This window comes from Gorilla gorilla, chromosome 2 (genome assembly GCF_029281585.2).
Source record: "Gorilla gorilla gorilla isolate KB3781 chromosome 2, NHGRI_mGorGor1-v2.1_pri, whole genome shotgun sequence".
NCBI lineage: Eukaryota > Metazoa > Chordata > Mammalia > Primates > Hominidae > Gorilla > Gorilla gorilla.
The window spans coordinates 182260947-182287610 of NC_086017.1; the positions used below are offsets into that span (position 1 = coordinate 182260947).

Consider the following 26664-nt stretch of genomic DNA (forward strand, 5'->3'; position numbering starts at 1 on the left):
CTCAAACATTACCTGGTATGTATATGCACTTAGGGAATGATTGTTGTAAGGAATAGAAGAGAAATCAGCCAATCTAACAGGCTGACTCTCTAAACTATCACCCTCTCTGATAAGATGTTCTGTGCTGCCAGGAAAGATATGACTTGGAGTTATAAATCAAAGAGCTTTCATGTTATTACTTGGCTTCACTTACCCATTTTGGCTAATAATTTCTTACCTTAAAGGTGGGGGAATAAAGACCTGCTGTACAAACAGTAGATACTCAATATATACTTTAAGATGAATGACAGCATATGGAAAGTAATTCACCAAGTCATCATACATGTTAGTCTCATTCTATCAGCAGGACCTAGGGATTAGAGCTAATCCAAAATAGAATCACAAGAAAACCTCACCCTTAGATCTGCGAAACATCGAAGACCAAACTCACCACTTCTTAGACTTCAGCCGAGGTGCTGGGTTCCGGGGGATGAGGAAGAGAGCTCTCATAGGGTGCATGTCACAGAGAGCTGCAAGAGACCAAAGCAAGGGCCAGCTACAGTTAGGAGGCCAAACCCAGGCCAAGCCCGTCTTGGCTGTGCAGATAATGCTGCCCAATGACCCACTCAGTTTACACACCACCAGTGAGCACAAAGTCAGAATATCCAAATGCTTCCATTTGATGAGCATTTGAAAGATCCAATATCCACTTATAGGAGTCTCATAAAATACAACATGGTTCACATAGCTACTGCTAACATTTCTAGTGAATACATGTTTACTTCATATTTAAGGAAACTAAGTTAAAGGGTCAAAAACCAGCCATCCTTGCTGTGAATGACCACCTGACATTTAAAGTAAATACCATCAGATGACAACTACAATGGAGATAGTAAGCTATTTTTAATTAGTAAAAGCCTAAGCCATAAATAAAAGGCATTTGATTATCCCGTCTATTTCTTACACGTCGACAGCTCATCCAAATGCAATTGTTATCTACACAGATTTTTGGAGTCCAAAACACCAGCCCCAGAGCCCCATTTTCTCTGTTTCCAGATATCCCGAATGGCTTTTCAGGTTTCGTAACGGGTTTTGTTTCATTTTGTTTTTAAATTCACTGGCCCCAGGAAGCCCAGAGGATTAAGTCACACAGAGTCTGGCAGAAAAACAAAGTTATAAAAAGATCTCATCTTGTAAACATGACATTATCGTTTATAGTGAAAGCACTCATATGTTCTTATTTTAATAAAATATTTTATTAGTTTACTTTTCAAACATCTGGGAGAATTTCTACTTTGTAGCTAGAATAAGAATATATGCTCCCTAAAAGCCAAAGGATTCTGTGGGCAGAAGTTTATTTTTAGCCCTGTCTACCACTCATCAAGAATGATAATATGGTTTAAGACTGCAATATATTATTTTTCTGATTCACACATGCCTATTAGCATTGTGAATGAGGGCATTTTTGTCAACCAGCACTCCAAATCAATCATGCTACAGATGAGTTCTACCAATTCTAGACTGGGAAGTAAGAAAACGATGACAACCTGAAGGTAAAAGTCATAAGTGTAATGACCTGTCGTGCAAATAAAGGGCCTATTTTTGTCCTAGTCCTTTGAGATGCAGACACCAAGGATATTACTGGGTAAATTACTATGTGAATGGAAACAGGGAAGGAGCCAGGCAGTATGGGAAGTCATCAGATTGCTATGCAAGTCTGACCCTGAGTGAAGGAGAGAGGGAGAAAAGGTAGGTGGAAGGGTCCCAGCCTGTCCTGCAGGTCTTGCAAAGTCATAGGGGATTACTTGGGTGAAAGTTGCCTACAAAGGAATCTTGTGTCCTCCAGGAAAGGGCCTGCCTTAGTATCCCCACTGTGCTAGGTCACTGGCGGGGAGTGGCCCTTGAAAGGTGCGGCCTGGTGCCATTGCAGCAGCTGGGGCTGACAACCAGTTACACTTCCTATATGGAAATCTGTGAGGCACAGTCTCATGACAGAGACTCTCTGCCGGGGCCAATACTCCAAATCTCAAGGAACTGAGATTCTCAAGACTGCTGGAGCCCTAGCCACTCTGCCTCAAATAGCAGGGAAATCTAAAATTTTAAACATCAGTATTTTAAGAGGAGTGATAGCCATTGAGTGGAGTCTTTGTATAACCTGTGCACTGAAAATTAATTTTGGATTTTCATACATTGGAGTTTATAGTCTTGTGAGTTGGTCACAGTTTTATGTCAGGTGAGGAGTAGTCCAAGAATAAATGATGTACAGAATCTGTAAAACAAACAAGACTCCCCAAAGTATGCTTTCTTTTTCTTCCTTTTTTTTTTTTTCTAATAAAAACAGGATTCTCCCACTGCTCTGAAATGAATGGATTCCTGGTTGATTTAAGATGACTCTGCTTTCTAAATATGCCAGCTTGAATCCATGCAGGGCTCGGTGTAGTGGAAGTAAAGCAACTGCAGCTCCTGGCAAGGAAACTTCAGTACCTGCAGAGCAGACCAGCAACAGATTTCACCCCAGAGGAGGGTACTTACGGGGAGCACCTTCTGCCATTTCAATGGCGGTGATACCCAAAGACCACAAGTCACTCTGAAAAAGAAGGGGCAGACACACACATAAATTCAGTCAACAAAGGACAACTTGGTTAAACCTGGTAATTGCTTCAGAACTTCCTGTGAAAGTCATTCAGTTTTCTGTTTACAAGCCTATTCCTTCCACTAACCTTCAAAGCAGAAACAGTCTTACTTTTCATCGACAGTACCACTCATGGTGTCTGGCACATGGCAGCTTATTAATAAATGTATGAAAAATGAATATAAAAAATTTTTAATTAATTCGTTACTGAAACTTATCTGTGGATTGAACCATATGAAATTGCTATTTGACTGTTTATAACACCATCATTGAGCTATAATTGTCATATAATAAACTGTACCTAAAGTACACCATTTGATAAGGTATGACGTAGGGACCCTCCTGTGAACACATCATCACAGTCAAGACAGTAAACATACCCATCATCCCCCAAAGATCTCATTTGCCTCCTTCCTTTCCTGCCTGAACCCATCCCCACTCTCCTGTCCCTAGGCAACAAATGATCTGCTTTCTGTCACTATGAATTAGTTTGTAACTTCCAAAGTTTTGTATAAGTGAATCATATGTTGTCTTATGTATTCGATCTCTTTTACGTAGAATAGTGTTTCTGAAGTCCATCCATGTTGTAGTACATATCAGTATCTCACTCCTTTTTATTGTTGTGTAGTATTCCATTCTATGGACATATCACTGTTTTCACATTTGGACTGTTTCTAGTTTGGCCTATTACAGATACAGGTGCTGCAAACATTGGTGTACAAATCTGAGGGTGTATGCTTTTATTTCTTTTAGTTAAATACCTGGGAGTGGAATGGCTGGATCAGATAGTAGGTGTTATTTATGTTCAATTGTTTTAACTACAAAAACAGCAATTTCATATGGTTTTACCTAATAAGGTGAGGACAGGGAGACTTTTTGATGATGGCATTCACTGATGTCTCTCTTGTGCTTAGATCAGAGTTGGGCACAGTAGAAGGTACTCGATGTATTTGTTGAAAAGATAAACAAATATTGTCTATTTTGTGAGTAGACTAGTATGTACAATAGAGGCCAGTATACATTTATATTATTTCTTATGCTCAGACTGACTTTTATTCTCTGAACAGAATTTTCTAGGCTAATGCCTCCACTTCTACCTGTACAATCTCCATCTCTAACAATATTCGCCTCCCATACTCTGTCTGTGGCTCAGTAGTCTCTAAATATTGCATGAGAGGGGGAATATCAAGAGATGGGGAAAACCTGGTTAGAAAACACCAAAAAGAGGCTTGCTGCCTCAGTTTCACAGCAGATTGGTAAGAAAATCTAGTCTCAAATTTGGTTCAATGGCCCACATCCTAATATAGATATTTCATTTTAAATACCTCATACATTTTGTACATTTTTCAAAATTCTCTCAGATTAGAGTGATCAAAGGTAAGTTTCCTTGCTATTGCCATCAAACAAATGTCAAGGCCACATGAAAAAGAGATGTAACTGGAAGAGAGCTTCATAAAATTCATAACCTTCATGCTGAGTCACTCCCTAGAACTAAGTTTCTCAATATCCTGTGAAATGACACTCAGGGCTGTTCAGTAATTGGGCAGAGGCCTGCACAATGTGGACGGGGTTTTCTAGGGGGTCTAGCCTCTTGCCTAAAGTGCAGTCTACCTGAGAGCAGGTGGCTGGGGCACATGTGTAACCTCACAGTAGGAGCAAGGGGGATTCTTTCAATGTTACCAGTTCTCAGTTCAACTGGGAATAGCAATGCACCTTCACAACACCATCATTCTAAGGCTCCAAGGAACTCTCTGCATACAACACAACTCACAAAGTCAACTCTTGTCCCTTCTCTTTGTTAAGTTTCAAGATGTACACAAAGATTTTCATTCAACGATATCTGCACCCCGCGTTTCTCTGGCCTAGCAAGTGACTGAGTCTCCCAGAGGCTCTTGGCCTCGCTTAGTGAGGTTATTTCCGGAGCTGATGGGGATGGCTCAACCCATCTATTACAAGTTGGCTCAGGAGCAATAACTGGTAAAGACAAAAACGCAGTTCTATTGTACCTGGGTTTTTTTTTTTTTTTTTTTCTTTGAGACAGAGTCTCGCTCTGTCGCCCAGGCTGGAGTGCAGTGGTGCAATCTTGGCTCACTGCAAGCTCCGCCTCCTGGGTTCACGCCATTCTCCTGCCTCAGCCTCCCGAGTAGCTGGGACTACAGGTGCCTGCCACCATGCCCGGCTAATTTTTTGTGTTTTTAGTAGAGACGGGTTTCACAGTGTTAGTCAGGATGGTCTCGATCTCCTGACCTCGTGATCCACCCGCCTCAGCCTCCCAAAGTGCTGGGATTACAGGCATGAGCCACCGTGCCCTGCCTGTACCTGGGGTTTTATGGTTGATAAACAAAGATAATCATTTGGGAACACGAGAGAAACACTGAGTCATTTGCTGTTCAGGAGGCTTTAAACAGGAAACACAGCAATAATAGTCTGGAAATGGTGGGTTGGCTCTTAAGGTCCCTGTGCTATTTCGATAAGACTCTAGTATCTCCAGGCCTTGGTAGTTCTACCACCATTTTACCCAAATCCCTAGGAACCGAGAGTTTCTATAGTGTGAAATAAGACACAAGTAAGAAGGTGGCAGCCAGGCTCTATGGCCCTAACTGCAACAGAAGGATCCAATTTAAGTGGCTTTCAAGTCCAGAAAGCTTTGAGCTGGGTTGAAAACCAATACATGTGAAAGAAAATGATGGTTCTGGGGTAAGAAGAACTCAAGGCCAGGCCTCAGGTCAGGAAGAAGGAAAATGCTCAGAAGGCCCAGCCTTTGGATCTTGACTCAAGCTGTTCCCTCTTCCTGCGGCACCTCAGCAGTGATGTGTTAGCTGACTCCCTCACCTCCCCAAAGCCTGCTCAACCCCTGTGTTCTCAACGAGGACCACTGGGACCTCCCCCCAGCACTGCTCATGCCCCTTCCCCATATTTGTCCCCGACAGAACTAATCACCTCTAACATATGACATGTTTATTCATCACTAATTTACCATGTTTTGTGTTGACTGCTTGTGCCCTTTACCTCTAACACACATACATAAGAACATAAGAGCCACAGAGCAAGGATCTTTGTTCTGTTGTCTGATGTAACCAAAGTACCTAGAACTGCTCCTGGCACACAGTAGGCCCTTAATAAATATTATTTATTGAATGAATGAACAAATGAAAGATACATGAGAGAATGTAGCAAAACCTAAGTGTTCTAGGGCTGATAGACTCTTTGCAGATCACCTAGCCAAACCTTTCATTTCACAAATGAGGGAACATGACTTACCCAAGATCAAAGAGCAACTTAGCAGCTGGTTTTAAACTGAGCTGGGTCTTCTGCTTCCTAGGCCAGTTCTCTTTTAACTAGCATCACAATCTAAGGACTTGAGTATTCACCATTTTTCCCTTTATCATTTTTGTTATCAAAATGCATTTTGAATCCATAAAATAATTACTTCAGATTCCTACTTTGTCCATAGGTGACTGAAGGTGCTGGCAATTCAATAAAGGTCCTGAGATTCAGTGAGGTACTCCAGTTTCATGCTATAAAACTGGCCTCAATTTCCCAATGGAAACATGGAATGGTAGAAAGAAAGAAACAGGTATTGATTGATTGATTGATTGAGATGAGATTTCACTATGTGGCCCAGGCTGGTCTTGAACTCCTGGGCTCAAGCAATCCTCCCACCTCGGGTTCTCAAAGTGTTGGGATTACGGGCATGAGCCACTACACCCAGCTGAGAATAGGCTTTTAAGACAGGCAGATCCGAATTCAAATAGAGGTTTCCAATTTAGCTACATGCAGACTGTTGCTCAGAGCTTAGCTTTCTCAATTGCACAATGGAAATAACCGTGGCATGCATGTATTGATCAGGTATGCTGCTAGCACAAAATCTGGCACAGAGTAGGGCTCAAGAATATTGATTTCCTTCTTCTCCACTGTCAGGTGACACTGCCTTTGCCTGCCCAACTTAGTCTTCTATGATTTCCCTTCATTTAGTTGTGGCAGAAATTGTTTATTGGCTAACCCAATGGTCATTTTCAACCCTCATTTTTGTTGCTGCTTCCATTTCAGAGTATAGCAAAGCCACACTTGCCTATCCTGACTCCCCGACAGCTAAGGATGGCAGTTAGGGATGTGACATAGTTTTCTCCAATGAGACATAAGCAAACATCTTCTGGGAGCTTCTGCTTTTCCTGAAATAAGGGACAAATATAGCTGGTGTCTTGCTAACTTTTTCCCACTTCTTAGTGCCTTGAATAAAAATATGATATCTGGAGCTACAGCATCCATCTTGCAACCATGAGTTATTGCCAACAGACTAATGATGCCAGCACAGAAAGCTAGGAGCTTCGGTTTCTGAAGATATCAGTGAACCATCACATGGACCCTGAACTGCCTGCCTCTAGGTTTCTGGTGACATAAGAAACGTAAGTACAGACAAAAGCATTCCTAAGTGATAATACATATACAGCAGTAATTTGAAGAAACATACTTTGACAGTAAGGAAATGGAGAGGTCTCATTTGTTAGGTAATCCTGGATTTATTCCACAGGAAGCAAGAAGGTTTAGGGAAAAAATATGTACTTTATTTAGTACACATCACTTCAGAATCCCTCTTGGGCAGCCTTTCCCTAAGCCACCAGAACACCCCTTTCAAACCAAAGGTCATATCACCACAAATACCTGTGCATACTCTGCTAAGTCACATGACCTAGTCAATTCTGCTGCTTCCTTAAGCCTTCATTTGATATCATTGTTAGGATTTTTTTTTTTTTTTTTTTTGCTGGGGTTCTCTTGTTTTCCAAAAGGAACATTTATATTCCTGGTCACATATATCCAAAGTTGCTTGTAAGCTACACTCAACTGCCCATGCTAGAAAGCCATAAATGTCCTTGACAGGCCTTGTTTAGCCGTTGGATACATTAGCGAGTCCCAAAGACACTTCAGAACTTAAGTAAAGGAGAAAATGCTCCAATTACCACTGGCAAGACAGATCACAGGAGACAAGCAAGGGAAGAGGGAAGAACAAGATGAGGAAAGAGTCAGAAAGAGATAAGTTTCGTTCATGGCCATGGTGTGACTCATTTTGGCAGGAGCTGGATAATTCATTATTCCAGAGGTGTTGTGCAGCCTAGCCTGCGGCATGATTAATAGCCTAGCGCTATGTGCCTTACAAACAGAAGAGAGACAAATTCTAGTGCCTTTGGGAAGGCAGAGGCAAGACGGAACTTTTGGCTGCTGGAAAGGGTGGGAGTGGGGAACAGCTGATACACAAGCAACTTGAACAGAACAAGAAAGCATTCCTTCTGGGGCTGGGCTGCTCAACACAGTGAAGAAAAGCAACACGTTTGGATGTCTGAACCAGCCACAGAAGAATGAGAGGCTGTGTGGCACAAGACAAGAACCCCAATGTGCACCATGAGGTAGAAGGTGCCTATGGTCTGCAGCCAGACCCAACTGTGACACAACTAACAACTCTGAGCCCATGAAAAGAACTGCAACATGAAAAGGACACATGTCTTGCAGGACTGGTAAGAGAATTCAATAAGGAAGTATATGCAAAAAGTGCCTAATATACAATGCGGTACATGCTGCATTGGGTATTCAACGAATGTGGGTACAGATAGACCCTTAGGACCAGATATCATCAACTGGCAGTTCAACCAGCAAACCAGAGTCAGGTAAGACGACAGGGAGCTCTGGTACTCAGTGGTGGTCAAAGAGGTCACAGGGACCGTGCAGGCATAAACAAGAAGCTTACAGGAAGCAAACAGGAAAACGTGTGTCCTCCTTCCTCCTCCAGACTTGATCTCCCGTTCTCTATTGCTCCCTGCTGGCAAAGCCTGATAAGAAGTCAGATGGACAAACAGAAGGGAGGACAGCTGACTCCTAGCTCCATTATCACAAAGCAGAGGGCAGCATGGCAGTCCAGAGTTGACAGACAATAGCTTAATAATGGGCACAGCCAGCATACTGTTATCACAGAGCAGAAAATCGTCTTTTGTTGGGTAACTTATTTGTGACTAGTTTATTCTTTTGAAATGTTCCAGGTGGGAAAAAGAAATTGATGCATTGTGTGTATGGTCCCTAGGGACAACATCTTAATTGAGTGGTAAAAGTTCTAGAGAAGCAGATTCTGGCTCAACATAAGCAGACAGAGGTGTGTAACACAAATATGAGGTTGAACCGTGTGAAACTGTTGCCTTTTAGGGGTAAAAAATGGCCCCCACCGGGTGCAGTGGCTCACGCTTGTAATCCCAGCACTTTGGGAGGCCAAGGTGGGCGGATCACGAGGTCAGGAGTTCGAGACCAGCCTGGCCAACACAGTGAAACCCCGTCTCTACTAAAAACACAAAAATTCACTGGGCGTGGTGGCGGGCGCCTGTAATCCCAGCTACTCAGGAGGCTGAGGCAGGAGAATCGCTTGAACCCAGGAGGCAGAGGTTGCAGTGAGCCGAGATCGTGCCACTGCACTCCAGTCTAGGTGACAAGAGGTAGACTCCGTCTTAAAAAAAAAAAAAAAGGCCCCAAATAGCAATACTTCCATATGATAACATAAACACAAAACTATCTATAATATATATACTAAGTACTATATATTGAGTACTTACCAAGTGGTGGACACTGTATTAATCCCTTTATATATATTCTCACTTTATTCTATTATAACCTCCGAATAAACAATTTATTATTCCCATTTTATGCAGGTTTACAAAAAGTTAAATAACTCCCCTGAGGTAATTTGCAAATAGGAGGCAAAGTCTAAACTGGTCCTGTCTGACTTCAAAGGACTGACTCTTATTAATTATGTTATATATTTATATATTATGTTATCTAGACACAGAACTTAGGTGGTGAGTTAGGGTCACTGAAGTGGAGATAGTTATTACTAATCCCATTTCACACATAAAACAAACTGAGGACAGAAATCTTTAGTTTTTTGTCCATTTTCACTTGTTATGTGACCAAAGGGAAAATATTAGAATAGCTCACTCTCTTCCCCTGGGTATCAGTATGTTGCATGGAGGAGGTACTGGCTGCGTTTCACTAAGGAATCCTTTATAGGTGGGTGTGAACAGAGAGCCACAGAAATATGTTGAATAGGAGTTTCAGTTTCCTGTTGGTGACACTAACGTGCTATCTGGGTCATCTTCCTTCTGATCGAATAGGGAAGGACCTTTGTTTGAATCTCAGTAGACAGAGGCCACGACTTGTTTGAGAGTGTAAATGCATCATTCTGCAATCTGAATATTGTCCTCTCAGGTGACACCCTGCATGGCGGGAACTCTACCACTAGTTAGGTTGCTCACTTCATTTCCAACTGAACCTCTTACTTAGAAGAAGTATTTCCACCCTGCCTGAATAATGCCAATTATCTGTGACACAGGGGAAAAGAGTACTTTTTCTCTACAACCAGAGCACAATATTCACCCAAACGCTGGAGGAGACACCCATGTCTGCAAATAATCTGCAGTACCCATATGAAAGTCTCATAAACAGAGTTTAGGCAAATAATAAACAACATTGGCACAGATCAGGCCTGAGGACAGGAATCTGGTGGGGAGTGGGATGAGGGGGTAAGCCATTTCACTGTGCATCTCTTACTTCATTGGCTTCATATAAGAGCAAGGCCTGTTTATGGCAAAAAACATAACAGGACAGAAAGATATTGAAAATAAAAATTGTAAGTTTTCCATCCACATGCCCTATACAAAAGTAAATACTATTAAGTTTTTCCAGGTTCTTTATAGATTTCCCGTGTGTGTGTGTGTGTGTGTGTGTGTGTGTCTATGGGGTGGGAGGGGTGAATAAGACTACATTATGTGTACTATACTGTGGCATTCAGCCACAGAAATTTCTTAGTGGGTGGTTCTGTTAAAGTAATAAATACACAGGACTATAAAATGCTTAGCAGATCCCATCCAACCAAAATGAAATTCAAAGTAGGTTAAAAAAATAACAATTTAAACAGCCTAGGCATTTTGAACAGTTTTATTAATTTCAAATCTTTTGAATGCTTATTATTAAACGGGAAAGCTTTCATTATTGCCCCACATACTTATCAGGGAAATGAAACCTTTCCTTTCACTTGAAGTGTTTTGACAGAATTTCTGAAAACAAGAAAGGAAGGGCCTCCAGGGGAAAGCCAGCACACCCGGCAAATGAGATTCTGGCACTCCTCCTTAGGAGAGGGTCTATTTTCAGTGAGTTACTTACTGTGCCCGGTAGATATCACACAAAACCAGACTCTGAAATAAAAAGCTACAGAAGACTTTATAAGTTGAGTTACTTTAGGTTTTGTAAAAAGTTATAGTGGTCTTTAAAGACATCTTAGACACATCAAAAAATAATTGATAAACAGTAAATCAAATAACAAAACTAAGCTATACTCTTTTTCTTTTTCTTCTTGTTTTTATTTTACAGAAAGGACTTTTGTGGTAAGAAATCTAATAAAGTCCGGTGGCCAAGTCATCCTTTATTCTAAATACACACTCTCAGCTGAAAGTGGCTATAGCACATGAGGGCCCAAAGTGTTGACATCAAGCTTCTGGGGCTGGGATACACCACTGGGCCAAGTGGACCACCAAACACACAGTGAAATCCTCGGGCTTTGATGGGGTCTCAAATGAACCTTCTATCAGAAACTGCATGTACAGATACAGCTTGACTAACTCCTTATACACAATGGATAGTCTATAAATATGCACTGAGTGAATGAATAAATGATTTTGAAAGTCAGCATATTGTCAAGTTGTCCCCTGGTGACAGGTTACACTCCTAAGGATACTGAACAGAAAAGGGGATGATAGATGGTGCCAAGAAAGAAGTAGTAAGGTTATTTAAAGATCAGCATCTTCTCTGGCCCACAGTAAAACTGTATAAGTGGATTAAATAAATCTGCAAAGAATCCCCAAACCTTCCACTATACCCCAACAGGGTATGGCTTGGTTTTGTTATTTATTATCTACTATTTGATTTGTCTAAGATGTCTTTGAAGACCACTATGAATTTTTTTTAAAACCTAAAATAATTCAATATTATAAAATCCTCTGTAGAAAAATCTTCCTTATTCATTCTTTTGTCATCCTCCTCTTTTTACCAATGGCATATAACCAGTGAAGCTCATATCCCCGCCATGACTTTTTCCTCCTCTTGCACAACCTACATTCCTGACAATCCTGTTAAGCTAATTTGCACTAAGGTCTAAATGACTGACACCATTGAACCTATTCTATCAGGATTCTTTATTTTTTTAAAAAAAACACACAGACATTCATCTTCAATCTTTTTAATGTCTCAGGATACTTTTATAGCCAGGTGAGCCTTCCAGTACCTCTGAAATCACTGTGCAGCATGACGACCTCTGTGGCTACTCATACGCCAGGATTTGCCCATACCTAGAGTTATGCACTGGTCTCACACCATTTACAGTGATCTTAAACTATACTCCTTAGCCATAATCTGAGGAAAGAGGACCAAAATATCAGTTTAATTCCAAGCTTTGGCTTGGCCAGGAGGAAAGCCTCTTCTAGATACCCTACTGAAAACAAGTCAGTGGTGGGCACCCACTTTATTTACATAACAAAAGTCCCATATATAGTGCAGTCAGTCACAATACTTAAAAGATTAAGCTGAGGTTGTAAAAGCTGCAAACACTGTTTCCCCATGCTATGTTACATAGTAATCTAGAATATCTGTGGCCCAGATGTAGACTAGTTAGCACTTGTTAGGTATAACTATGGTTTGAAGAATTGCTTGTAGCTAATCATGATACCCATATCTGGCCTGGGATGTATATTTTGTAGTGGCTTCTCTGAAGGGATTTGCAAACAGAATTATTTAAATATGCTTATCATTAGCAGTTTAAAAAAATGACACTTATTTTGGCAGGAGATTAATTTTTAACTTGGCAGCTGTTTTCAGACAGATTGTTGTCAGGTTATTACAGTGACTAACTTTGAAGGAAGGAGGAAATTTATGGGAGATTATTAGGTTTTCAGACCTTCAAGCTTGCAATTCCCAAAAGAGGCAAATTTTCTGTCAACACTGAGATACGGGGTCTCAAAAACGCTGCAATGTTTGCATCTTTGAGACCTGATTTCAATAATAACCCCACATGTCGAGAACTAAAAATATTCCTTAAAAGTGAAATATTCTTCAAATATACTGTTCAATTGATAAATTGGAGATTTATATGGAAGTACGTTACAGAGGAGCAAGGTAATATATTGGAAAGGGCTCTGAAGAGAAAGTGTGGAGACCTGCATTCAAGTGCTAACTCTGAGAGGATTGCTAACCCGGTGAGCACCTGCAGACCTCGGCCTCAGTTTCTTCGTGTGTTAGATAAGAGTATTTACAGAGGATCATTAAAGTGTTTTGGTGAAAAGTCCATGCACCTCTGAAACCAGCCCAAGCAGATCAAGTTTTGCCCAAGTTGTCCTGTAATGTACACAAAGACCACAGGGTGTCTCTCTACCTAATGCACAGCCTGGAAACCCACACACAGTTCCTAGATCCCATTGCCCCTAATTTTATTGCCTTGACTTTCAGTCACCATTCATTAGAAAGCCGTGTCACCTGAAAGTCCAGACAATAAACCTGAGGGGCAATAATGCAAAATTATGTTTGGTTATTGGCTAGCAGAATAGAAAAGAGAAGGGCTTCTTGGAGAAATCTATTTGAACACAACTTTGAATGTATTAGCAAATTTCTAGTTTATAATATAAAGTAAAAAGTCACAAATCAAATTTCTATGAAACATCAGGCCACACGACAGAAATACCATAAAGTAGTCACCAATATTCCATCTGATTCCCTCTCATGAAGAAGAAACCCCAGATAATTATACTTCGAGCATTGTAGAAGTGAGTAAGTCAGATTTATTCTCAATCAGAAAAAGATGACCCAAGACAACAAATTCACATCTTAGTTTAACGTAAAGAGCTATCAGAATATATACTCTTCCAAAAATCTAAACCATAACCAAAATGGAAATCCAATCTATTTTCCAATAATAAGAAGCAAGAGTAAATTAAAAAAAATATAGAAAATGATTTAAACTTTTTATTTATTTGTTATTTTTTACAAACAGGCCATCAGATAAGATGGGTGAATTCATTAAAAAGATCCTCACTTGAATGTCTTATAGGTCTTAAACTCAAATAATGTTTTTCAGTTCTCCCTTTGGGTGACATAAATCATAAATATAAAGGCACGTAAGACTTTGTAAGACTCAGGATAAGATGGTAGGCATAGTTTTGAAACACAACAAAGAAGCCATACCTTGAAATCATATGTGGCATCTGGGTTTTCATCACAGGCAATAACTTCTGGTGCCATCCAGTAGGGAGTTCCAATGAAAGTATTCCTCCTGCCCACTGTTCGATCAAGCTGAGCACTGACTCCAAAGTCCACTATTTAAGAAAAGACAAGTAAATAAAGTCTGTGATCTTAGGTTTTAGATAGCGATAAAATGAATGTGAATTATTTTATTGTGGTAAAACATAAGTAACAAAGTGTACAATTTTGACCATTTTCAAATGTACATTTCTGGGGCACTAAGCACATCCACACTGTTGTCCAACCTTCACCACTGTCCATCCCCAGAATTTCTCATCTTCCCCAGCTGAAACTTTGTACCTATTAAACAATAGCTCCCAATTCCCCCTTGCCCCAACCCCTGGCAATTATTCTACTTTCCATCTCTATAAATTTGACTATTCTCACTACCTTGTATAAGTGGAATCATACAGTATTTGTCTTTTTGTGACTGGCTTATTTCAGTTAGCATAATATCATCAAGGTTCATCCACATTGCAGCATGTGTTAGAATTTCCTTCCTTCTCAAGGTTGAATAATATTCCATTGTATGTATGGGCCACATTTTGTTTATCTGTTCACCTGTTGATGGGCACCTGGGTTGCTTCTACCTTTTCTATATTGTGAATATGTTTTTAAACTGCATGAGAAATGGATGAAGTGTACCCATGAGGAAGGCACAAAGAGTTACATTTGATTACACCAAGGCTTCACAGGGACCAAAAATAGGTGTTAAAAAAAAGTAAGCTTGGTTGTCATAAAGGGTAGTATTTTGGGGATACAAGACAAGTGATTAAAAGCAAAAGTCTGAGTCAGACTGCCTAAGTTTGTATCTCATTTCTGCTGCTACTAGTGGTATGACCTAGGGCTAGTAGATCAACCTCTCTGAGCTTCGGTTTCCTAATCTGTAAAATGAGGATGAGGATATCTACACAGAGTTGCTCTGATGTTTATGAGAGATAATCTATAGAAAACTGTCTTGTACAGGGCCTGGCATATAATATATACTCAACAAGTAACTGTTAATTAGTGATGCAAGAATGCTCTCAGGATAGCTTATCTAGTTGATACATATAAAACTGCGTAGCCTACCTAATGTATACTTTTGTTTTTAAAAGAGAATATTCATGAGGTGAGAAAGTTTGGTCCCAAATGTTAACTAAGAAAAAAAAATGGAAGTCATATATTTCAACAAAAAGGAAGAGCAAATGTTTGGGATATAAACATAGAAGATGTTTAAATCTCTTTGAAAATATACAATCATATGGACAGCGATCCTTTTCTAGATGACAAGTTACACATCCTACTGGATATTTGTCAATTCATGCTCTTACTCATATACATCAAGCAGTCAAATGCATGTGGTAATTCTCTATTTGGATAGTCCCAGATTTGTTGCGGAAAGAGCTCTAATACGCCAAAGAAAAGGATTCTCCCACTGATGGAAGTGGGGGTAATCAGTATGCACCTAAAGTAGAATATTAAGTATCCACTTTGCACAGGAGCCCAAGGTACTAACAAAATCAATGTAAATATAACTTAAACCTATGGGAATATAGCAGGAATTGATTATTCTGAATATGCCTGTGTATATTTTAATGGAAAAAAATTGGGTCCTAGTGCTCTATTACAGCAGCAACAGTATAAACAAACTGTAAGATATAGGAGGCCATTTCAAAGTTTGTCACTTCTAATCTCTGCTGAAACAAAAAAATCTCGATTATTTCTATATATTGATTAAGCAAGTGGTTCTGTTCCCACATTATATATAATTCATTCCTCAGAATGCCTTGAGAAAATATTTTTTAAAATAGGCAAAGAAACATTTTCCTTTCCATTTTTAGGGCAATGCTCTCCAAATCCACGGTGACAAATTAACATTAATTTTTTTAGAGCTGTTAATATAATCTCATCACTTCCTGCAATTCCAAGGCTCACAGGATTCTGCTCTTACCTAGTTTAACTTCTGCATTTTCAGTCAGCAAGACATTTTGCCCTTTAATATCTCGATGAATCACTTTATGCTGGTGCAGGTGACTCAGCCCCTGGAGTGATCGAGAGTTAAGAAGGGTTAATAGGAACATAAGCCAAGATGCCAATAAATTATTTTGACTGTTAAGGATCCAAAAACTTTACACTCACCCAGACATACTTTTCAGAATTATAATCACATCTTTCATGTGCTCATAGTGCTCTTCTAACTGTAGGCAATTGATCAATATAAATTAAAATACCCAGGCAGTCCTTGCAATGCATGGTGCTGTGTTTAATGAAATGCTTGCATATTGGATCTGATTATCAGGTATCAGGGAACCACACAAGTAATTATACGGTTCCAACATGAACATGAGTTTCAGTTAATACTACTGTGAAAAGCGAAGTTTAAACAGTTTAAAACAGAACCATCTACACAGTCTCTGTACAGAAAACTAACCTGATTTAACTGAATCCCTGCAGGATGTTTGAATTTAAAAGTTAAAATTTACATTCTGTTATCCAATTTCATTGAATGATTGATTGACTGAGACAGAGCCTTACTCTGTCACCCAGGCTGGAGTGCAATGGCGTGATCTGGGCTCACTGCAACCTCTGTGTCTTGGATTCAAGCGACTGCCTCAGCCTCCCGAGTAGCTGGGATTACAGGTGCCCACCACCACGCCAGGCTAATTTATTTTAGTAGAGACGGGGTTTCACCATGTTGGCCAGGCTGGTCTCGAACTCCTGACCTCAGGTGATCCATTCACTTCGGCCTCCCAAAGTGCTGGGAATCCAGGTGTGAGCCACAGCACCCGGCCTTGTTATACAATTTTAATTAAGCAAAGTAAAATATTTCTCAGGCCAGCCAAGAAATTTCCCATTGGCTTTGCCCATTGTGCCTTACATTTAAAAAGGAATACAGTTTCTATTTCCTTTGTTGGCATTCATCACTGTCATTTTTAGTTTATGCTAGTTTATGCTATTTGTGACTTTGTGCTCATTATGTGAGAATTATTCAGTGACAACTAAACCTGTTTGTGTTCCGTTTCTTCATGAATTACTCTGTTTTTGGCTTCTTTGTGGTGTGAATTCTTTAACCTACAGACTTACTCTAAAGTAGTCATATATTTTTCAGATAAATTACAATCTAAAATAATTTAAAAATGGAGTCTTAAAGCAAATTATTTTATGCTAACACCTGATAATTCAATGTATCGGGTCCCCAAGTGTTCTTTATTACTTTTAATTTTTTGTGCTTTTCATCTTCTCCACAACAACAAAATCATGGTATGAAAAATGAGGTTGACAGGAAAAGAAACAAACCTAGATATCTGAATTCTCTTGTCAAAGAAATTCAGCATGAGAGTACAGAGGTCCAAAAAGACCCATATATACATTTAGAGATATCAGAAAACATAAACCATGTTATAGAAGGGTTTGAGGCACTGGTTTAGGTCTTAAAAAATTGCCTTTCTTATCTGTTCAGTTTGTCACAGGGTAGGCATCAGGGGTTTAGATGTGTGGTTTTCACAATATTTATGTACCCCATAAATCGTTAAGAGAGGGACTGAAGATCCCTTTCCCTCTTTCACTACTGAAGTGGTTGAAAGCAGATACCAGAGCATGGAAGTGAGCCAAAAGTTCTTTTAATGAGATCATACAATGCATGGAGGTCATCTCTAAAACCTCTTGTGGCCAGAGACCTTTGGGTGATCAAATGTCTCTTCCAGTGAGTCATGTCTGAAATGCTGGTATCATTTCGGAGAATATACTGGAAAAAGGAGGAAAGACATTGTTTCCACACATTGAAAATGTGTGAAAGGTATTGAGAGATGCTCATGTGATGAAACATCTCTGCTGCTTTTAGAACCATGAAGATTAGATCAAATGACTGATCCTCTGTAGGGTTCCCCAGCAGTGCAGAAAGGCATATCGGGCAGAACCAGCCCTAGAGACCTGACAGGTTCTTGGCACCCACTGAGTGGTCAGGATGACTAAATAATCCATTATGCTCTATCTGAATGAGCAAAATTTTAAGTCAGAAATTCAAAGTATGTTTGCACAATGGCACATCAAAACAGAGATAAACGTCAGATGTGAAGGAAATCAGCAGCCAGGCCTCCTTGTTTCCCCTCAAATTTTGTTTTGTGTTCTGTTTAAGAACACAAAACATATAATTTATATTTTTGCCTATCCCAAGCCATGTATGTATGTGTTTTTTCTTAAGTGCTTTAATTTTTATATTTTTCCCATTTATATCTATAACCCAGCTGGAATAAATTTTTGAATATGGTATGTAGCAGGTGTCAGGTTTCATGTTTTCTTATGGATATTCAATTGATCAAGTACTATTTACTGATAAAAGCACCCTTTCCTTTGACACAGACCAGGTATCATCCATACGATGTGGGTCTGTTCCTGGACCCTTGATTCTGTTCCTTTGGCCATTGTCTAATCTTGTAACAATACTACTCTGTCTTAATTTATTAGTAGCTTTATAATAAATCCTGATAACTGGTAGCATAAATTCTCCAGCTTTGTTCTTCTTCTTCAAGATTGCCTTGGTTATTCTTGGCCCTTTGCATTTCTATATAATGTTTGAAAATCAGCTTTATAAATTTCCACAAATATACCTATAGGAATTTTAATTGGAAGTTCAATGAAACCATGGATCAAACTGGGTAGAAATGATGTCTTTAGAATATTGGGTAATCTGTGAAATAATGTACACCTCCATTTATTAAGGTCTTCTTTAATATTTCTCAGTGATATTTTGTAGTTTTCAGGATAGAAGTCATTCACATCAACGTTATAATTTTAAAATTCCATTTTCTATTTGCCTTTTGCCTAATTTGGTTTGCATTTAATGAACAGACATCGTCTTCTTATGCCTTCCTTCTTTTTTAACTTCTATCCATTTCATCCATCTACCCAAAGCATACAATCTATCTCTCAAAGGCATATCTTGAACACACAGTAAAAAAAGTTTTAACTTTTGTTGCCTTAAATTAAGAAGGCAGAGCTTATAAATAAATAACAATGGCCAGGAAGATTTAATAAGAATGCTCAGTAGACATATAATAACCTCCATATTAGTAGGAAGGGATGATTAAGCTAGTCTGAATGAACTAAAATATGCCCAGTTACTTTCTTCTTCCTGAACTCAGCTCAGCAAATATGATACTATTGTCTAGATTTCCTGATTGGGGGATGTGTGGGAAAACTGGGCAAACAGGCAGTCTTGTTCAGCTATTTTGATTAGTTTAAGTGATTAGGTCACAAAGATTTTTTTTAAAGGTAAAATTGGTTAAACTAGGTTGTATGTATAGGAATGACTAAAGTCACACAATCCTTATAAACTTTATATGGTGGGAAGGTATTACACCATTAGGGATAATATATTAATTGTTAACTTTCACAAACAGATAACTTAAATGAGTGATTAAAATATCTCTTAAAATAATTCATTTCCTAAGTGGAACACTGTCTTTATGATCTAAAATCAGGTTTCTAATTGGAAACAGCATTGAAAATGAATCCCTTGTTAAGAGAAATCACCCAATGCCAACCTAAATGAAAATATGCTCATGGCCTATCTCCAGAATGGCGCTCACTTCCATCAGAGCAGACCTTCACACCAAACTACCACTACCACCACCACCACCACTGATAGGATAAACTTTTAAAGGGTTTTTGACATGCTTATGAATTTCACTGGAAAGTCAGAAAAAAATTCAATCCCTCATAAGATATCATGTGTTGCTTGAAGACTTCGGGAGGTGGGCCAGTCCCCATTCGTAACCTACCCGTAAGATTTCCCTGCAGATGTATGCAATCCACTCCTCTTTCAACGTGTTACCTTTCGTGTTCTTGATCAGGTCGGTGACAGAGCCAGCACCACAAAACTCCATCACCAACTGGCAAAGGAAGCAAACAAGCCATTATTTTAATGATGCTTCACAGCTTCCATTAAGTTGGGGTAAGAAAGCACAAGCAATTGGCTGCTTTGGAATGCCATTCCTGCAAAGAAAAAGTAATCATAAAACAATATATAAAACACAAGCTTTTACCTTCATGTACTCCCAAAATGATACAAAGGAAGCATTATTTTTAAATTTTTCAACTTGAAAGTTATATTTGAAAATTGAGGAAACTCTCCATATTCTAAGTATTTTTTTTAATGGGAGTAGGTAGGTGACTCAGACAAAATTGAGAATATCTCTGTTTTAACTCAGCAGTCAAATTTTCACATAAAAGTAGGATTATTCCCCTATCAGAAAGAACTGTGGTTCTCTAGGTGTCCCAACTTAGGGTTACAAAAGTGCACACTGTTTATGTTACTGGTTTGTAAGTGGCACTGTAAGCTGTCAGTGTGGGAACTATCTGTTTTTAATTAACTTCAGCGAATGTTCCCAGGAGGTTGGACACATCAAATAAATTCAATAAACAATAAACTCTAATTTAGCACCTTTCATGCAAAAGCTCCAAGCACTCTATAAATATAAACTCATTACACTACTTAGCAACTTACAAAATAGGCAGAAAATAAACATCACCCTTACTCAATGGGGATGTAGAGACCATTTGAGAAAAAAGCCATCTATGTGCTTTTACATGCATTTTCTAGGCTTAGAAAAACAGATCCATTTCCAGACTTTTACCTTCAAAAATATCTTCAACAAAGATCATCTTATTAGGTACTTATATATTTTATATAATTATATGAAAAGAATTCAGAATAACTAGCAATCAATTCCTGACTTGGTAGTAGAGACAGAACTAAAATGGAGCCACAATAAAACCACATTGATGGCTTTGGCTTTGTCCAAATCTACATTCCTGATATCAGCACTATGTTTCCAGGTCCTAAAAGATACCTCATCGGGCTCCAAAATCTTCAGGCAGAAGTTATATTTTCTTTTTCTTTGTATACCTAATAGAAACTAAATAAAATCTCATGAAACTCATTTCATGAGTGAGTTTCCAAAGCCTGTTCTGACTTGTCTTCTTATGATTCCACAACGGCTAGGGAAACCTTCCCACCTTCTCCAAGAAGCCAAGGAAGTTTCAAGACCTATAAGTGCTTATAGGGAAATTTGGGAAGTGCCACAAGTAGACTACATTCCAACCAGATAAAAGTTGGGAAATTACAATATGTAATAGCCCAGAAACTATCAAAGACCACAAAATCATGTCAAAAAGGATTCAATTTCAAGAGACTCCCAGTGGTGAAAGATGGGATAATTTGAGCATTGATAAGAATAATAGCTGTAATGTGTGGAAACACTTTAAATGTGCTTAATTAAATCCCTTAACAAGGTCATCCCCCACCACCCAAAGAATATGACTGGCACTGTTAGAAAAAAATAACAAACTAACTAAGAGCTGGCAAATAAAAGGAAAGACTGAAGAGTCTATACTGCCTTTTTAATACAAATCTTACCACTGGGTAGTTGAATAATAAAAGAGGGAAAGTTTCTCTTCATAAAAAAGTAGGTATTCCATCTAATAAATGAAGAAGACATAGTAGAAGAATGCCACCATTTTGTGCCTCCTAATAAGCTAGCAGACTCAGGCAGTGATCATCAATGACTGTTAACATTTTAAAAAGTAAATAGAAATAAATAAATAAATAAATAAATAAGTAAATAGAATTTGCCTTTTGGTAAAAACGCATATTACCTAGGAAGTAGTACTGCCAAAAATAAAAACAAAAATCTGAACCTGATCAGGCCTCTAGCTCCAGCCACTGATTTACAGGAAATTCAGAGGACTGAGGAACATGTAACATCATGAGGATACAATCAACAAAATCTAGACCGGGATACTAGTCAAGACAAAGAGTTTTTTCAACACATAAACTGCAAGGGAGAAAAAAAGAGACCCAAAGAAAACCTATAGATTTAAAAACACTTAAAAAGATAGACCAACAAATTGCAATGGGTGCACCTTATTTAGATATTAATTTTTTTAAAAAAAGATATTACACATTTTGAGATAATTACAATTCTGAATACAGACTTAGATATTTGATGATACTCAAGAAATCTGGTTAATTTTTTTTTTTGTTTGAGACGGAGTCTCACTGTTTCACCCAGGCTGGCGCGATCTCGGCTCACTGCAAGCTCCGCCTCTTGGGTTCACGCCATTCTCCTGCCTCAGCCTCTCGAGTAGCTGGGACCACAGGCACCCGCCATCACGCCCAGCTAATTTTTTTTGTATTTTTAGTAGAGACGGGGTTTCACCATGTTAGCCGGGATGGTCTCGATCTCCTGACTTTGTGATCCGCCCTCCTCGGCCTCCCAAAGTGCTGGGATTACAGGCGTTGAGCCACCACACCTGGCCAGTATTTTTAAAGTGTAATAATGGTACTGTAGTTTTGTAAAAAGAAGTTCTTATCTTTTAGAGAAAAATGCTGAAATACTTATGGATAAAATTGTATGACAGTTTCTTCTACAAATAGTGCTGAGACAACTGGATATTCACATGCAAAAAATGATGTTAAACCTTTACCTCACACCCTATACAAAAAAATTAACTCAAAATGGATCAAAGACCTAAATATAAGAGCTAACACTATCAAACTTTCAGGAGAAACCATAGGGGTAACTCTCCTTGACCTTAGATTTACTAATGGCTTCTTAGATATGACAACAAATGCACAAGCACCAAAATAAAAAAAAAAAGAAAAAATTAATTTTATCAAAATTATAAGCATTTGTGAATGAAAGGACACTATCAAGACAGTGAAAAGACAGCCCAAAGAATGGGAAAAGTATTTGCAAATCATATATCTGATAAAGGTCTACTATCCAGTATATATAAAGAACTCTTACAACTCAATAACAGAAAGACAAGCAACCCAATTTAGAAATGGGCAAAGGACTTGAATAGACATTCCTCCAAAGAAGATATACAAATGGCTAACAATGACATGTAGAGAGGCTTGATGTCATTAGTCATTAGGAAAATACAAACCAAAACCACAATGAGATATCACTTTACATCTACTAGGATGGATGTTAATTTAAGAAGAAAAAAAGGCAGAAAATCACAAGTATTGGTGAGGATGTGGGGAAACTGGAACCTCTATACACTGCTAATGGTAATGTAAAATGGTATAGTTACTGCGGTGAACAGTTAATGGGTTCCTCAATAAGTTACACATAGAATTGACACATGACTCAGCAATTCCACTTCTAGAAGTATACTCAAAAGAATTGAAAACAGGTGTTCAAACAAAAACTTGTACATGAATGTTCAAAGTAGCACTATTCACAATAGACAAAAAGCAGAAAAAAACAAAATGTCTATCAACAGAAGAACAGGTACACAAAATGTGGGATATCCATACAATAAAATATTATTCAGCCATGGAAAGGAATGAAATACTGATGCATGATATGTGGATGAATCACGTAAAACATTATGCTAAGTAAAAGAGAAGCCAGACTGAGGCAGGAGAATGGCATGAACCCAGGAGGCGGAGCTTGCAGTGAGCCGAGATTGCACCACTGTGCTCCAGCCTGGGTGACAGAGCCAGACTCTGTCTCAAAAAAAAAAAAAAACAGAAGCCAGACAAAAGAGGCCATATATTGTACGATTCCATTTACATGAAATATCCGAAATAGGCAATCCATAGAGACAGAAGCAGACTAGTGGATGCCAGGGACTGGGGGTAGGGGGTAACAGGAATGACTACTTAATGGGTACACAGTGTTCTTTCGGGGTGATGGAAATGTTCTGGCACTAGATACTCATGATGGTTGCATAACATTGTGACTATATTTAATGATAATGAGTTATACATTCTAAAGTAGTTAAAATTTAGGTAAATTTTATGTTTATGTTACCAGAATTTTAAAAAATGGTACGTTTTGTTTCAAAATAACTAGAAGGGGCAACATAGATGGACATGTGGATGGGGTGGAATTGGCCACTGATTAAAGGCTGTTGGGGCTAGTTTTGGGTGCATAGGTGTTCATTATACTGTTCTGCCTATTTTTGTGTATTTTTAGGATTCTCCACAATACAAAGTTAAAGAAAGTCCCATTATATAGCAAATCAGGGTTCAATGCCAGCAGGATGGACCAAAGAAACATCTTTTGGTAGCAGGAAATGAATATTTTCCCGAGTGAGCAAAACATGTTTGTGTCCCTTCTCTAAATCCCATTTTGAAAAGTACATTGACCAGGCCTCCTGTGAATACATCCATTGCTCCTGTATCAGCTGGGGAAAATGTCCCACCACTGAGCTTTATTAGGCCATGTAATTATAGCTCCCAAGGAAGGCAATGGAAGCCCAGTGACTCGAGTCTTTCAAAATTAGATTGGACAACATACTTTCAAATATTCAGTAGGAAACAATCCTACTCTAGCCAGGCACTACTGTCAGTGATTTCTATAATTTGCTTTCCCATTCAGCTCCAGCTGAAGGCTGCTAAATTCTTTTCCTCTCACTATGGAACAAAATGATTGTTAAATTATATAATGGGATTTAAAAAAAAAAAAGAAAAAAAACAGCACTTGCTAGCAATTGGTTCCTACAGCCACACAGCAATGCTGATAATTACTGCCACCACACAGCAGGGATCCTCCCTCCCCATAAGTAACCTCATCACATTAATAAACAGAAACAGAGCTCAACATGCCAAGCTCAGCAGTGATAAGTCAATAACTTCACATCTCACTAGTAAGAAATAATGGGTCATTAAAATTCTCCCTGAAAGAAAGTTCTCAAAGAGTTTATACCGGGATAATAATACTTTCTAACATTTACTGAGAATTTACCAAGTGCCAGGCACTGGGTGAAGCGATTTACAAATGCTTCGTTAATTCTTCTTCACCTAACTTCCTTTTTCTGTATTTGGAAATAGAGCTTACAGTCTGCACTTTATCCATAGTCTACACTCATTAAGTAACATGAGCAGGGTGAAAGCACGTTGCTCTCTCAATTACTAGTTATGTGTCCTTGGGTATGTTCCCTAACCACCCTGGGCTTAGCAATGTCTCTCTCCCCACCACTACCACTATGATAAAATACAAAATAAAAGCATCAACCTTATAGGTTTGATGTGAACATTAATTGTGACTATGGATATAATGCTGCTAGCAGCCAAAAATCTCAAGATGTATTTATGATGTTTCTATTCTTTGGTCTATTTTGCATTTATAAAAATGCAAAAAGAAAGAGTTTCTGACATGGAAGATAGCATCAATACCTCCCCAACGTCCACTTCACTTGGATGGTGAAGAGACAGGGCTGAAAGATGTTTGTAAAAGGCACTGGGCACATTTTTCTAAAACCTCTATTAATGAAAAAGCACCAGGGACACATGTTTTTGTTTTTGTTTTTGTTTTACATTTGTACCACACAGCAAGAAGACACAGTGGTGCATTCCAGGGCAATGGATCTTTTTATCTGGAAGGCAGGGGTGATAGGGGGTGGGGGAATTTTAAAGGAATCTTATATTTGAAATTTTCACTCAACACTGCCTAAATAAATAACTGGGTCAGAAACTTAAATAAACATGCATACCACTTGAGAAGAAAGAAGGAAGGTCAAGTTGAAGGTGGTTGGGGGCAGGATGAGGACTAGGCCTGAGACTGGAGGAGGTGTCCAAAAAAAGCACAGTGTGGAGCAACCAACTTATTAGAGAAAAGAATTGCTTGGATTATTTAGACATGGGTAATTATTACTATCTAAATAACAAAGGTTAATTTTTAAAAGCCAAAGAGTTCTGACACTTCACAATTTTCATGGTTGTCAGCAGTTTTTGTCAGTTGTCATGTTTCTCGTAGGATGTTTTCTCGTAGAGGTTGGTCGGGGGTTACTTAGTATGCCTTCCTGTGCTTCTCCCCTCTCCAGGACAATATTTAAGTAAAGGGTCTTCAGCCTCAGCTGATTCCAGAAGACATTTCAGAATACTGAGTCAGCGCTTGAGGTTATCTCTTCACAAGAGACAGGGGGCCCTTAGCATGGAATCACCAGATGTGGTGGCTTCTAAACTTCCCTTTCCAGCCCTAATAACCTCTAAAAGAATTTTAAAAGATTTATTCTCAAAGGCAGTCAAAGGTTTGGATGATTCCTGGGGTCCCTAAAGTATTCATTCCCTTGCTAGTTTATTGGTTTTAAGTTCGTGTAATGAGAAACAAAGTCTTGGGATGTTATTTTACAATTGCAGATACTTACCCAGAATACCCTGACAGGAACTAATTCCTCCCAAATGTCACTAGTCAGTCACCCACAAGAATAAATGACTACTAACAGATCCCTTCTCTTTTATGGTAAAAGGAGGGGTTGGAGGCAGGGGGCAGGAAGAGGTGCAAGCGGGAAGATGAAGGTCTTCCTAAAGTGAGAAGGGTTTGCACCAAGCAGTTTAAAGGGCACCCTAAGAAAATAATAGGGGCTGGGCACAGTGGCTTACGCCTGTAATCCCAGCACTTTGGGAGGCCGAGGTGGGCAGATCCCCTGAGGTCAGGAGTTCAAGACCAGCCTGACCAACATGGAGAAACCCCATCTCTACTAAAAATACAGAATTAGGCAGGCGTGGTGGTGCATGCCTGTAATCCCAGCTACTCGGGAGGCTGAGGCAGGAGAATTGCTTGAACCCAGGCTGTGAAGGTTGTGGTGAGCCGAGATCACGCCATCGCACTCCAGCCTGGGCAACAAGAGCGAAACTCCGTCTCAAAATAAATAAATAAATAAATATAAATAAATATAAATAATAGGAAGAACAAACTTCCAAGAACACAATTCTGCAAAGATTTAACCCAGAA

The 26664-nt window shown here is 39.0% G+C and overlaps 1 protein-coding gene across 18 annotated transcripts in view; it reads right to left on the reverse strand.

Moving 5' to 3' along the window:
• TNIK (TRAF2 and NCK interacting kinase) overlaps positions 1–26664 on the reverse strand; it is a 398334-nt gene that overhangs the window by 113395 nt on the left and 258275 nt on the right. For all 18 annotated transcript variants that reach the window (XM_019024032.3, XM_063704353.1, XM_055381466.2 and 15 more), the window contains 5 exons: positions 19693–19803; positions 15864–15954; positions 13874–14004; positions 2512–2566; positions 431–509 (listed from right to left, as the gene is read on the reverse strand). In XM_019024032.3, coding sequence (XP_018879577.1) covers positions 431–509; positions 2512–2566; positions 13874–14004; positions 15864–15954; positions 19693–19803 — 467 coding nt within the window. The remainder of the gene's footprint in view (positions 1–430; positions 510–2511; positions 2567–13873; positions 14005–15863; positions 15955–19692; positions 19804–26664) is intronic.